The sequence below is a fragment of the Benincasa hispida genome, chromosome 5 (genome assembly GCF_027475165.1).
Source record: "Benincasa hispida cultivar pf3 chromosome 5, pf3_genome.v1.1, whole genome shotgun sequence".
Classification (NCBI taxonomy): Eukaryota; Viridiplantae; Streptophyta; class Magnoliopsida; order Cucurbitales; family Cucurbitaceae; genus Benincasa; species Benincasa hispida.
In genome coordinates this window covers 4,034,018-4,048,256 of record NC_143482.1, presented here as the reverse complement: position 1 = coordinate 4,048,256, position 14,239 = coordinate 4,034,018, and the positions used below count along the sequence as shown (strand labels likewise).

General features: G+C 33.6%; 1 protein-coding gene across 4 annotated transcripts; it reads right to left on the bottom strand.

Moving 5' to 3' along the window:
* Window positions 1–9,739: 9,739 nt before the first annotated feature.
* Window positions 9,740–13,573, bottom strand: MRL7 (polyadenylate-binding protein 2-binding protein). Of its 4 annotated transcripts, XM_090314014.1 has the most exons (7): window positions 13,222–13,565; window positions 13,025–13,110; window positions 11,986–12,034; window positions 10,976–11,827; window positions 10,664–10,748; window positions 10,272–10,383; window positions 9,740–10,172 (listed from the first exon to the last, which is right to left on the bottom strand). In XM_090314014.1, the coding sequence occupies exons 4-7, from the start codon at window positions 11,809–11,811 to the stop codon at window positions 10,069–10,071; spliced, it is 1,137 nt and encodes a 378-aa protein (XP_090170140.1). In that variant the 5' UTR covers window positions 11,812–11,827; window positions 11,986–12,034; window positions 13,025–13,110; window positions 13,222–13,565; the 3' UTR covers window positions 9,740–10,068. The 4 variants fall into 4 exon arrangements, with proteins under 4 accessions (XP_090170140.1, XP_038888103.1, XP_038888104.1 ...); XM_039032175.2 differs by lacking the exon at window positions 11,986–12,034 and having other exon boundaries at window positions 13,222–13,573; XM_039032176.2 differs by lacking the exon at window positions 13,025–13,110 and having other exon boundaries at window positions 13,222–13,481.
* Between the last annotated feature and the right edge of the window lie 666 nt (window positions 13,574–14,239).

Genomic DNA, 14,239 nt, shown 5'->3' with positions numbered 1-14,239 from the left:
CAATTAAAATGCAGAAATTATAGCATGAAAACTCAAAAAACTTTTTACGAAAACTTTTCAACAGTTTGTAAAATCATTCTAAAATTAGGAAAACCATTTTTCTTTTAAACTCACAGTTACCATGAATCCAATAACCGCTCGCTCATTTGGTTATTAAAGAAAAATAATTAATTATCCAATAATTAATATTATTATAAATATAAATGATAACCAATTTATCATACTATATTTATAACCTATAGTTTTAATATTTCATCTCATGAAACATATAAATCATAGTTCTTTTTCTATTCCATGGTACTTTATGTAAATCTAGTTTACATCAATTCTCTACTAGATGTATCTCATACATCATCCCAATTATATCATATATAATCAAAACACATCTTGTCAATTTGAATATTTCAAATCAACACCAAGAACTGATCCTCAACTGAATCCATTGAGCTACCAAGGGGACCTTATGGACTTGTAGCTCGAAGCTCCAACGGTACGTGAATAACTGACTAAAATCTTTAGTCACAAGATCCACCATACGTTAACTATCAGGCACTCCACTAAAGACCGACAATTAAACTCTCCTTACCACAGATATATTATATGTGCATCTTAATCAATCAGCAGTGCGACAACCTTTCACAAATTGCTCATAAGTACAGCTGGGCCAATAACTGTTATGCCTCTGTAGTTACATCCTTCTCCTTAAGTACCACTGATCCCTCTAATGAACATAAGTCATAGTTCTACTATGACTGAGTCTTCTCTTCCAAAAAGAAGTTGTGGCCACTATGTTCAAACCCTGGAATCAGCCCTTAAAGGAGCAATCTCTCTACTTATCCCTACTTCGAGAAAGAAGTGAATTCCATCTTGTGGATTAAGTTCCCAGCTCCCAGATCAGACAAGTCCCCAAAAAGGTAGGCATGTTGAGTTGGCAATCTGGCCACTCTCACCCATACTAATCAAAGGATTTCCCTCAAAGGCAGGAGTTCCCAAAACACTCAGGATTGAGGTCGTGTCACCTATGGTCGTTTAGGTGAGATGCAAGTCTCTAGTATCAACAGTGTTATATACAAAGTCTAATCATCTCGTGGTTCAGGTCCTATACAAACTCTTTGTATAGGACACCCCCGCTCGCACATCTCCACATGAATAGTCGGGATCTACCATATGTAGTAGTTTATAGCACTTGTAAACCTCTATAAAGCGAGTCATATCTGTAGTGTCACCAGGATCAGGTATCCCACCTTAATCCTTACACTACAGACCTATTTAGGTTATCACTTAAGACATGATCCACTTGTATATCACATATACATGCTTAAGTTCACATAAGATAACTAAGGAGATTTGTTTATTGGATATGAGTAAATGGCAGAATTAAATAACACTTATTTTATTCATTAAACAATGTGTATCTTTACAAAACAACGAGACTCTGGGAGAATTAGGACACTAATCCCAACAATTAATTGCAAGATCATTACTTATGAGAGCTAAGCTTCCTTCATCTGTATGGGGACATGCTATTTTGCATGCAGCATCACTTGTACGCATTAGGCCAGTAGCTTATCATAAGTACTCGCCATTACAATTAGCTTATGGTTGTGAGCCAAATATTTCCCATCTGAGAATTTTTTGATGTGTAGTATATGTTCCAATGTTCCACCACAACACATTAAAATGAGTCCTCAAATGAGATTAGGAACATATGTTGGATATGATTCCCCATCAATTATTAAATATCTTGAGCCTCTGACGGGTGATGTATTTACTGTACGATTTGCTGATTGTCATTTTAATGAGACAAATTTTTCAACGTTAGGGGGAGGAATTAAGAAGTTGGAAAAAGAAATTATATGGAATGCATCGTTATTGTCTCCCGTACAGATCAATGTGAACTTGAAGTTCAGAAAATAATTAATTTGCAAAATATAGCAAATCAATTACCAGATGCATTTATAGATGCAAAGAAAGTAACTAAGTCACATATATCAGCTGCAAATGTTCCATCAAAAATTGATATTCCAACACAACAAATTGTCACTAATGAGTCTGAAACACGCCAGAAGCATGGTAGACTAGTGGGTTCCAAAGATAAAAATTCTCGAAAACGAAACATAATTAATAGTGAAAAAGACTTGGTTGAGGATGTAAATACCCATAAAAAATTTCTCGACATGACTAATGAGGAAGGTGAAATACCTAAAGATTATAATGAGATTTCAATAAACTATGTCATGACAAGAAAAAGATGGAATCGAACTAATGTAACTATTGACAACATTTTTGTGTATAATGTTGCTATTGATATTATATCTGAAAATGAGGATCTTGAACCAAAATCTGTTGAAGAATGTCGACATAGAAAAGATTGGCTTCAGTGAAAAGAAGCAATCGAGGCAGAATTAAACTCACTTTCAAAATGTCAGGTTTTTGGACCCGTAGTCCGAACATCAGAAGGTGTTATACCTGTGGGATACAAGTGGGTATTTGTGAGCAAAAGAAATGAAAATAATGAGGACACAAGATATAAAGCAAGACTAGTTGCACAAGATTTTTCACAAAGACCTGGTATTGATTTTGAGAAGATGTATTCTCCGGTGGTGGATGCAATTAATTTAAGATATTTAATTGGCTTGACTATGTACAAAAGTCTGTATATGCTGAAGGAACTCTAAATCTAGAGAACCAATAAGTGAAAGCAGATCGTTCCAAATCCATTGTGAAAGAACATCAACATTTACAATCTAACACAGAACAATTATGCCTCAAGTCTAAATTACAGTATATGCTTCAAAAATTAAAACAAAGAGATCGAGTGAATATACCCTTGAAGAACCTTTTCTTCTAGTATTTCCTCGATTGAACTCAGCAATGTGTCCAACAGCACGAGCGCAACACGCCTCTGGAAAATCCTCGAACATCAATGAGTGAAACTTGATCCTCGACCCTCGAACAGAAACTTAACACTACCACGAGCTATGAAGCACAGATACTTCATGTGAGGCAAGGAATCAATATCAGACACGTATCAAATACCGATACTTCAAGATACTTTTCAGATATGTATCTGACACGTGATTTGACGTATCTATGCATACTTTTTTTTTTAAGAAAAAAGACAAGTAACTCATCTAATCTTTCCCAATCTAAAATTAGGCAAACTATTTAAAAAGCTCACTACTCGAGTCCAAAACTAAAAGAAAAACAAAAATAAATAACAGACCAAACCTTAGACTAGAATCAGCTAATCTCCATCTTCACATTTGAGTCCCCACAAAATCTATTAAAATATAAACCATTTGGATATCTTCAATAATAAGTTCTTCGTTTATCTTCATACGTCTCCCTCTAATCTTCTTCTTCTTCTTCTTTGCAATATGAGTCACTTTTCTATTGCATTTTATTAACTATTGTACTTCAATATCTTATATGTTGCTTTTTTTGTATTGTATTTCAATGTTTGTATTCTATTTTGTTCTATTATTATTAACTTGTATGCTAAATTTATCTATATCCTAGATTTTTTTAAAGAAAAAGAAAATGTATCTTCAATGTATCAGTATCCTCGTTTTTTAGAAATATATCTATATCTATATCTATCTATATATTAAAAAATGACGCATCTTTAGACGTATCCGTATTTTAGTTTTTTAGAAATTGGCGAATCGTCATATCCAATCGTATTCGTATCGTGTAGTCGTATCTGTGTCTGTGCTTCATAGACCACGAGGCTACCTTGGTTCTCGGTGTAATGATCCAGGAGGTGTGGGCTCTGTATGGATTTGGAAGAGGGAAGGAGGAACTGGACGATCGGGTAGACGATCAGTAAGTGGGAGAAGGAAGAAGTATATCGTATAGACTTGAGTACTCGATCGTTTAGCAAGCGAGTCACTATCGTATAGGTAAACTCGACCGATCGTTTACTCTCTCAACCAAGCTATCGTATAACGTCTTGCGCGTGTAATGTATATTTTGACAAAATGAAAAATATTTTCACTTTATCCCACTGGTTGCCATAAACTGTCCATAACCAACCACTAAGTCGGTTATTGGAGAAAACCGAAATCAATTATCTTATAATTAACTTATTACAAATAAATATAATAACTAATTTATCATATTATATTTATAACCTATAGTTTTAATATCACATCATATGCAACATATAAACCATAGTTTTTTTTCCTCCTTTATAGCATTTAATATAAATCATATTTATATTAACTCATCCAATCAAATAATATAGGATACCCGGACTTTAGACACTCGCCCTACTTCTAAATCTCGATAGAAAAGGTTGGGAGAGTCTGGGACATTCCCTCATGATGGAACGGCTACCTTGTATATATATACTTGGATTTCGTTCCCCCCGTAAGATCAATATCACAACCAATATTCTTCTTCACCCGGTATTAGATTAGTGTCTTCAAACTCCCCGTCTCGTCCCTTCGTTTCACTCATCTATTGACGTAAAAAAAAAAGAGTGAAAGACTTCCTTTCTACCCAAGAGAGTCTCTTACTTATCTCACCTTAAGGCAGTCAATTATATCATATATAATTGAATTAATTTAATTATACCATATATAATCAAATTCTCTCTTGTTAATTTGAACATTTCAAATTAACCCAAAAACTGATTCTCAACATGAACCCATTGAGCTACTAAGGGGACTTTATGAACCTATAGCTTGAAGCTCCAACTGTACGTGAATAACTAATTAAACTCTTTAATCACGATATCCTCCATCCGTTAACTTTCGGACACTCCACTAAAGATCGACAGTTGCACTCTTCACGCTATAGATATATTTTTGTGTCCATCGAATATAACCAATCAACAGTACGATGACCTTTCAAAAATCGCTCGTAAGAACGACTAGGCCAATTTATCGTTTTTCTCTTGTAGTTACATCTAACTCCTTAAGTACCATTGATCCCTCTAATGAACAATACATCATAGTTCCACTATGAGTAAACCCTTCTCGGGCCAAGAGAAGGTGTGGCACCACATTGTTTAAGTCCTGACATCAGCCCTTAAGAGAGTAATTTATCTACTTACCCCTGCTTCGGGGAAGGATTGAATTTCGTCTTGTGTAGTTGAGTTCCCAACTCCCCAATTAGACGAATCCCCAAAGCGGTAGGTTTGAGTCGGCAATTTGGCCACTCGCACCCATGCAAATAAAAGGACCGCCCTCATAAGCAGGAGTTCCCAACTCACTCAGGATTAAGATTATGCTACCTATGGTCATCCTAGTGAAATGAAAGTCTCTGTCATGAACAACGTTATATAACGAGACTAAACATTTCGTGGTCTGGTCTTATACAAACTCCTTTGTATAGAGTATCCTCGCTCGTATGTCTAATACATGAATGGTTAGGATTAGACCATTTGTTGCACTTTACAACACTTGTAACACCTACAAAGTGGGCCACACTCATAGCGTCACCAGAATAAGGTTTCCCTCCTTTATCCATATACTACAGACCATTTAGGTTATCACTTAAAGCATGATCCACTTGTATGTCTTCACATACCTACTTAAGTTACAACGATAACCAGAAATCTTAGTTTATTGGTTTTTTATTAATGCAACTAAAATATCTCATATTTCATAGACTGAAGTGAATAAAATATCTCATATTATATATCACAAAATTGTTTGTTCATACAGATGTTTACAAACTATAGGACCCTACGAGATTTAGGGAATCAACCCAACATATGCATCTTATGGATGTAGTCACAATATATTTATATGAATCTCTTGATAATGATACTTATATAAGAATCCCAGAAGAATTTAACGTACCTGAAATATATACATCAAATTCCTGGGAAAGGTATTCAATAAAGTTACGGAGATCACTATATGGATTGAAACAATCAGGACGGATGTGGTACAATCGCCCTAGTGGATGGATATTTATTGAAAAAAAGATATCAAAATAATCCAATATATTGGAGGGTTTTTATAAAGAAATCACAATCAAGATTTGCTATTAAAACTGTATATGTTGATGACTTGAATATAATTGGAACTCCTGAAAAGCTTTTAAAGGCAACAAAATATCTTAAGAAAGAATTTGAGATGAAAGATCTCAAAAAAAATAAAATTTTGTCTTGGTTTGCAAATTGAGCATTTAGCAGATGGAATATTTATTCATCAGTCAGCTTATATAGGGAAAATTTTGAAAATATTTTATATGGATAAAGCACATCCATTAAATATTCCAATGAAAGTCTGTTCATTGGATATAAAGAAAGATATATTTCGACCTCGAGAAGATAATGAAGAACTTCTTGGTCATAAAGTACCATATCTTAGTGTAATTGGTGTGTTTATGTATCTTGCTAATAATACAATACCAGATATTGCATTTTCAGTAAATTTATTAGCTAGATATAGTTCTTTTCCTACAAAAAGACATTGGAACAAAATTAAGCATATACTTCGTTATCTCCAAGGAACAATCGATATAGGTTTGTTTTATTCAAATAAATCAAATTTTGATTTAGTTGGTTATGCAGATTCTGGATATTTATATGATCCACACAAAGTTAGATTTTAAATAGGTTATTTGTTCACATGTAGAGGAACTGTTATATCATGGCGATCAATGAAACAACGGCCACTTCCTCAAATCATGCTGAAATTCTTGCAATTCACGAGACTAGTCGAGAACGTGTATGGCTAAGGTCAATGACTCAGCAAATTCGTGAAAAGTGTGACTTGTCTTCTAATAAAAACCTTCCAACAATATTATACAAAGACAACACAGCTTGCATAGCCCAAATCAAAGAATAATATATTATAGAAGATAGAACAAAGCATATTTCACCGAAACTTTTCTACACTCATGATCTTGAAGAAAATGACGACATCACTGTACAACAAATTTGTTTGAAGGATAACCTGCCAGACTTATTTATAAAGGCATTACCAACCGCAACTTTTGAAACATTGGTGCACAATGTTGGATGCAGCGACTCAGAGATCTTAAGTAATGTTTTCATGAGGAGGGAGTAAATATATTGTATTTTTTTTAAGAGTGTGTATTATATGAAATATATACTTTTTTTCCTTCACTAGGGTTTTTTCTTTTGGGTTTTTCCTAGTAAGGTTTTAGTGAGGCATATTTCATATATATATGAGCATCTGAGGGAGAGTATTATGAATATTATAATAGAAAATAGATGTCCATTGCTTAGTATCCCAAAGATCATGTGTCACCATTCATGTTGTCCATATGCCATGTAGTTATTCATGCTTAGTGTCCATGTAAGTCAACATCCTACTTGCCACTTTGCCTATAAATAATTGCATTTTGTGGATCTTAAGAAACGCCTACATTGGTGAGAATTCACTTCCACCAATTTCCATATTATCCAATTTCATAATTTTTGTTATTTTATGTTTTAGTTATTTTATTTTATAATTTTAGTTTACCTTTTCTTTTTATTGATTATTTCTTCTTTTTTTTTTTTATTTTAAAATTTTTTAATTTTGAAATTTGATTTTACTTCTTATAATATATTGAAAATACACATTTTTAGAAAAATATTGATTGTAAACTAGACCGATTTTACTCTTGAACTAAATTGATCATGCCAGATTATAAACTACGCCACTAATTCATTTGACCATAAACTCTTGAACTAAATATTCAGTTCATAATCTTTTTTTCCGTTTTCAGTATTGTCTATTATCTCATTATCAATCAAGTTTGGCTTTTTATTTAGGTCACTTTTTTCCTATTTATTCTTAAGTTTTTTTTCACTACACCCCATTTCTCTCTCTTCTCTCTTTTTTTTTTCTTTTTATTCTGTCAATATATTTTCTAAGGCAACACGCACTTTTGGTTCTAAGGTTTGAGATCATTATCTATTTGGTCCCTGAAATTCCAAAAGAGATACTTTAATCTCCGATTCTAAATGGTCCATGAATTAATTTGATCGTTTGTTAATTAATAAAAAAGTGACATTGCATGTTGAATGATCACATTTTAAATTAGGCCGCCATTTTCACTACTTTTATACTATATTTTTGGATGAGTTGTATTTTTCTTTTTGCTTCTCTTTCCGTTCCTTTATTTCCTCTCCCATCCATCTCTTTGATTTAGGATATATTGTGTTCTTTTTCTGAAGATTTGTGATGTTTAACGTACATCAAAATTTTTAGTTAATCACACAAACCAATCAATAAAGAAGTTCTGTATAAAAGCCGCCTACTTATTTATAACTTACCCATAAGTCACCAACCCATTTTAACATAACCAATATGAAAACCACAATCCCCTTCCAAATTTCCCATCAAATTTCACCAAACAAATACACCTAATTATTGTAACTTCAACAAGAAACACAAGACGAAATCCTCAACCACAACGACGCTTCAAACATCACGATAGAGATGTTCGCTGAAATCTGATGGTTCCATAAGCAAAGAACACCGATTTTAATTGTTTGTAAGCCCAACATGAGATAGTATATCCCCACATCCTATATCATCTCAATGTTTGGAGACCCATTATCCTATCTCACCAATTTTAATTGTTTGTGGACCCATTGTCGAAACATATTTTGTATCTCATCGTCATTTTCCTTCCGTCCTAAACAACCCCAAATAGAATAAAACATTCTACTCTTCTGACTACATAAAAAAAAATGATATCCTACAACACCAACTTCAATTTGTACAAAGCCCCTCTTACAAATTGGAGGGAGACAATAAACCTGAGGAGGGATGGGGGAGAGAGAGAGGAAAAAGAGAAAGGAAAGGACATACAAACTAATATAAAGTTAGTGAAAATTTCCAGCTAATTTAAAATTTTTCAACTTAACATATCATGTCAATTTTTCGTTAGGTCAAATTAACACATGGATCATTTAGAAGCGTTTTAAAAACCTCTCGGACTAAGGTGTTTCTTTTGAAATTTTAATGACTAAATAGATACTAATCTCAAACTTCATGGACCAAAATTGCATTTTGCCTTGTTCTAACCTTTTTTATATTAATTATTATATAATTGATATTTTTTAATAAGTAAAATTAATAGTTATCTACCCTATCTATTCTTTTTTAATTTATTCACTATTTTCGTTTTCCATTTTTGTTTATATTGTGTAATATAATCTATATTTTGTTGTTATAATATTAATGTTAGAATATCTCAAGAAAATCATGTTATTAGTGAATTATGAATCAACTTCTTGTTGATCCAAATTTTAATTTACAATTCATTCGAGTTTACATTTATTAGTACAATATTTGACATTCATTTTGTATGACCTAGACTTTATTAATGAAACATTAAGTTCATACTAATTTTTGGATCTTCACTATTGTTTATACTATTACCAATCATATTTGACTTCTAATGATATGCTTAAAGTCGTAGTTTATTATTTAAATAAATTTGTTCTCAAATTTTACTAAAAAAATTCGCAATTTTTTTATCAAATTTCATGATATCCATGATTTTCTTTGGAATATTAGTCGATATATCCATAAATCTAAATTAACAATATTTATACCGATAACGATATTTTTGTCCTTGATTAAAGCATTAAAGCATTATTTTATCTTTCTTTTTTTCTAATTGTTTTGAATTGTGATTACACCTTCTTATTGAGTTGAATGGTGATTTCACATTTAGTAGTGCTCAAACGGAAAAGTCAATCTTTTTACTAGAAGTATTTGGGGTAAAAAGTAAAGTTGGGTAGTCTGAAGAGTTATTTAGTCGTGAAACCCACAATGAAAGTCATGAAATTTAGCAAACGGCAGTTCGGGATTACTTTTCCACAATATTACATTACACAATGAAAAAATTCAAACCTACAACTCATGTGAGTTGTAGAAAATTATGTAGTCAAATGGAAAGTTACTAATACTCGACTACTTAGAGCTATGTCACATGTTGATTTTAAACTCAATACTAGTTTGTATTTGAACAAATTCCAGTATAGTATTCGAAACTATATTGTTGGTTGAGATCATACCTACATGATGTTTATAAATCCTCTGTGCGTGGAGAGTATGTCCGAATAGGAGGACGAGTTCGAGGTCAAAATGGTCGAGACAAAGCTTTATCATTGATCCATGAAGGCTTCTTTGCTTTGTAATAGAAGAATGCAATCATCTGGACCAATTCATCTGCTGTTCGGAAGTCTGCAAAAGAATATATCGAAAGGTAAATGCGTCGGTTTTAAGTTTAAAAGAAACATTTGCACAAACTGGAATGGGATGTAGCAGGAAACAAATGTAGACCTTTTTCCCTGTATAAGACCTTGTTTCCTCTTAAAAATAAAATTTGAGGGCATTCTCTAACTTTCAAAGCGTAGGCTAGATCTCGCTCGATATTGATGTCAATCTTCACCGACTGCATTACAAGTTAAACAAGACTAGATACTAGGTAAAACAAAAAGTGAAATCATTGAATATATAGAACAGGTATAAAAATCTTGCTGAGAATATCAACAGAAAAAAAGTGGAGAAATTTAGATATAACAGAACACATTAAAACATGTGAAAAAATGTTTGTTATGGGGAGGGGGGAAGACTGAGAGTATGAATCAAATGATTTGCCTCGAGGATTTGGCTAATCGGGACTCAAATCTAGCAGAATCATACAGCTGAAAAACATGCAACTTAGCTCATACCCGGGGTGGTAATCGATCCTTTGCATTCCAGTACACTTGCAATGCTTTCTCAAGTTCTTTCAGAGTCTTCCAATTATCAGTTGCCCTGGGAACACAATAATCAATTCAAGAGTAATTTAACATGAAATATGATCTTCTGCAAGAAATTTGAAAATGTGCCACATAGATCTTAAAGTATTATCACAATTTGAAGTGTTACGAGAATGCATGTTTGCATCAAGTGGGCTAGGATGAATGATCAATTCACTGTTGATGCATTATTGACCGAAGAATCACAAACTTCGTAACTTTTGAAAGGTAGAAGAAAAGAACCTGTTATATCTTTCGAAAACAAGAACAATAAGTGGACTAGGATGAAAAGCAAAGCTCTCCCACTCTAAACAGTTGATTTCCTGCACCCAATTGTCCTCGATTTCCCCTTCCCAGTCAATTTCGACACCATCATCTCCAACTATATTCTTGATGGGGTGTTGTTCAAAATACTCTGATGCTCGAACTCCCCATCCGACATCAGCATCCAGGGGCCAATTTGGATCTTCTTCCTCTACCACCATCTTCTTCTTCTTATTCCTTCCAGCTCCGTCACTTTGTTCTATCTCCTCTTCTTCGTCCTCCTCTTCATCATCACTACTTTCAAATTCGACCTTGTCATCAACCTTTTCCTTGATTACATTTTCCTTATTTTCCATTACTTCTGCATTTTGCTGTCGAATTGATGCAAATGTTTGTTCAAGTGTGTTGCGAACATAATCTTCAAGAGCTGCAGCTTCACTTCTACGACCACGTCGAGGCTTCCTTGGGATTGTTGTTGGGAAAATCCCAGCATCATTGTCTTCCTCCTTTTCTAAAGCTTTGCTTCTCTTACTGCGACTTCTTGGTTTTTGTTTCACTTTAGAATCAGCATTGGGTTCAGGATCATGTTCTGAATTAGATTTAGACCAAACAGCAAGGCAAGGAAGTTTTCGGCTGTAGCTATAGTGTACAAGGTTTGGCAAAATACTGTGTGAATGATATCTAGAATAACAAGAAGGCTTAAAAGTCTGACATTCAATAGGAACTGTTAAGAATCGTTGCAAAGTAGAGGCATTATGAACTGCATATTGAGGTGAAACCGACATTGAGAGGGAAGAGGCTTGAAGAATCAACATTTTCTCAGTTTCCAAACTGGCAGAGATTGAAGCATGTTAGAACACAAAGGAGCAAAAGGGGCACGGATGTTTGGAAAGCAGATGAGTCTGAAATCCATATAAAAACTAAACACAAACAAAGACACTCGAAAATGCCCCATTACTCTGCAGTTAGACCTTGACTTAACTAAATACCTCAACTCAGGTCTCCTCTTAAGCTTACACGTCAACTTTATGTCAATACCTAACCATATAAATCAAATTAGTTCCATAAACCATCATAAACTGATTTTTCACAATCATTAGAAAATGCCCATTTTTTGTTCCCTCTTAAGAGTCTTCAGACTTTACTGCAATCAAATAGACAAAAACCCCAACTAAAGTGATGCCTGGGAGTGCTTTCTACCATAGTGAAAGTACTTTTAGGGGTTAAAAGCACTTTCAAATTCAAATATTTAGCCTCAAATGAGTATTTGGTTTTTGAAAATTAAGTATATTTTCTCTCAGTTTCTTACAATAGTTTTTATTTATCTTAAGTAAAAAGAGTTTGATTCTTAGCCAAAGTCCAAAAATAATAACAAGTTTTTAAAAACTACTTTGTTTAGCTTGGTTTTTAAGAACATTGGTAGAATGTAGATAATAAAGTAAAAAAATTAGAGGAAAAGGGTGTTTATAGGGCTTAATTATCAAAAACTAAAAACCAAAAATCAAACGGTCATCAACGGAGCTTTAAAAATTCAGAAACACTTCACAAGATAATCAAAACAATGTGTCTCAAATAAGAAACTGATAATAAGTACTTCCACAGACCAGGCTTAGACACTTCATTTATTAACTAATTTGTCTCTACAGACCCTTTCTCACTAATCTTTCTCATCACATGCATTCTCTCACTAGCTTTCTTATTTTGACCTCAACAATATGTGGGGTTGGAAAATTCAAACATCATCTGATCTCTTGGTCGAGAACATGTGCCTAAACTGGGTGAGTTATGATCAAATTGGCTCTAACTATCTTATCATTATACACTCCTACACCAAGTATACCAATTTCTTCGTACAAACTCTCTCCTTATCATATTTCCAGACACATATTTTCTCTCAATAATCTTTCTTTATACACACATCCCCTCGCTAACTTCATCTGTAGGTATCGGATTCACAGCACGAAGAGACATCCATTAAAACTAAACAGGAAACACCCAAATGGTAACAAAGAGACAGCAAAAACAAACCCAGGGGGGGAATCGGAGCTAATAAATTAATCCCAATTCCACTTTCTCCTTTCTTCAGAGTTACAAGATGCAATGCAACAACAATTCTGCGCGAAAAGAATATGGAAGATAGGCAAATCGAAGAGATTATAGAGGGATAGATAAGTAGAGTAAAAGAGTGGTAATTTGAGCAAGTTCGGAAGCAATTTTGAACATACCATAACTGGGTTGCAAACAGAAAACAGGGAAAAAGCTCTGGCTAAAGATGTTTGGGGCTCCCTGGTCCAAATTCTCGAGCTCTTACGAAGTCACAAACGCACTGGAGAGAACTGAGAGGAATGAATATCAAGATGAAAGATACTGGGGTTTAAGATATGATAAGAACTTCAGTTGAGGGTTTATACGAAGTGAAGAACAAACTCTCCAATCCAATATCCAAATTCCTTGGGGGAATGACATTTTTTAGGGGCTAAAGATCACTCTTTAAAAAGTTTCAGTTTTGAGATAAATTAGGAGTGAAATGTTGAAATTGTCCCTAAATGAAAAAATTCACCTTATCCTCATTTCCCCAAAAACGTTACTTTAGTCTTCTTCTCCTACCTTTTCTTTCTCTTTTTCCAACTTTTCTCTCCCTCGCCATGTCCTATAACTTTTAGCCACTCTTGAACATTCTCTCATCTTTGTGGTAGGTTTTTATGTTTTTTCTTTTTTTTCGTTATAGATTTTTTTTTTGTTCTCTACTTTTATTATTATGTTGATGTTGGACGGAGTTAGGTTAAATTTTCTTCTCCTCTTGGTGAAACTTCCAAACTTGAAATGTATATTCTTAAATTAATTTTATAGTTTAAGTGATTTAGGGTGATTTTACATAATTTTAGTAAGCTTTATAGTTAATTTTTTCTATCTCGCAACATCTCGCAAACATATCCATCTTCTAAACATATAAGCCCAGTCCCAAATCAGTTATATACTTATGTTAGGTGATTTAAGTTGGTTTTACATAGAGATGTCCAATTTTCGCACGAGACGGACCCCCACGAGGTGGGGATTCCCCAATTAGGTGGGAAGTGAGGGAGGAAGTGGAGAGAAAAAAATTTTGTGAGCTAAACGGGGACGGGGACGGGGAATGCATTCCCCGTGCCTACCCCGATTAGCTTTTACATATTTATTTAGTATAGTTATCTAATGTCATGTTATTATTATTATTATATAAATATTACATTTAAATTTCAAATT

Coding starts and splice junctions, on each gene's coding strand:
- MRL7 (XM_039032175.2), bottom strand. CDS start 11,811: ATGTTGATTCTTCAAGCCTCTTCCCTCTCAATGTCGGTTTCACCTCAA. Junction 10,384..10,663: donor AGGATCGATTACCACCCCGG/GTATGAGCTAAG, acceptor CTTGTAATGCAG/TCGGTGAAGATTGACATCAA. Junction 10,173..10,271: donor GGTCTTATACAGGGAAAAAG/GTCTACATTTGT, acceptor ATTCTTTTGCAG/ACTTCCGAACAGCAGATGAA.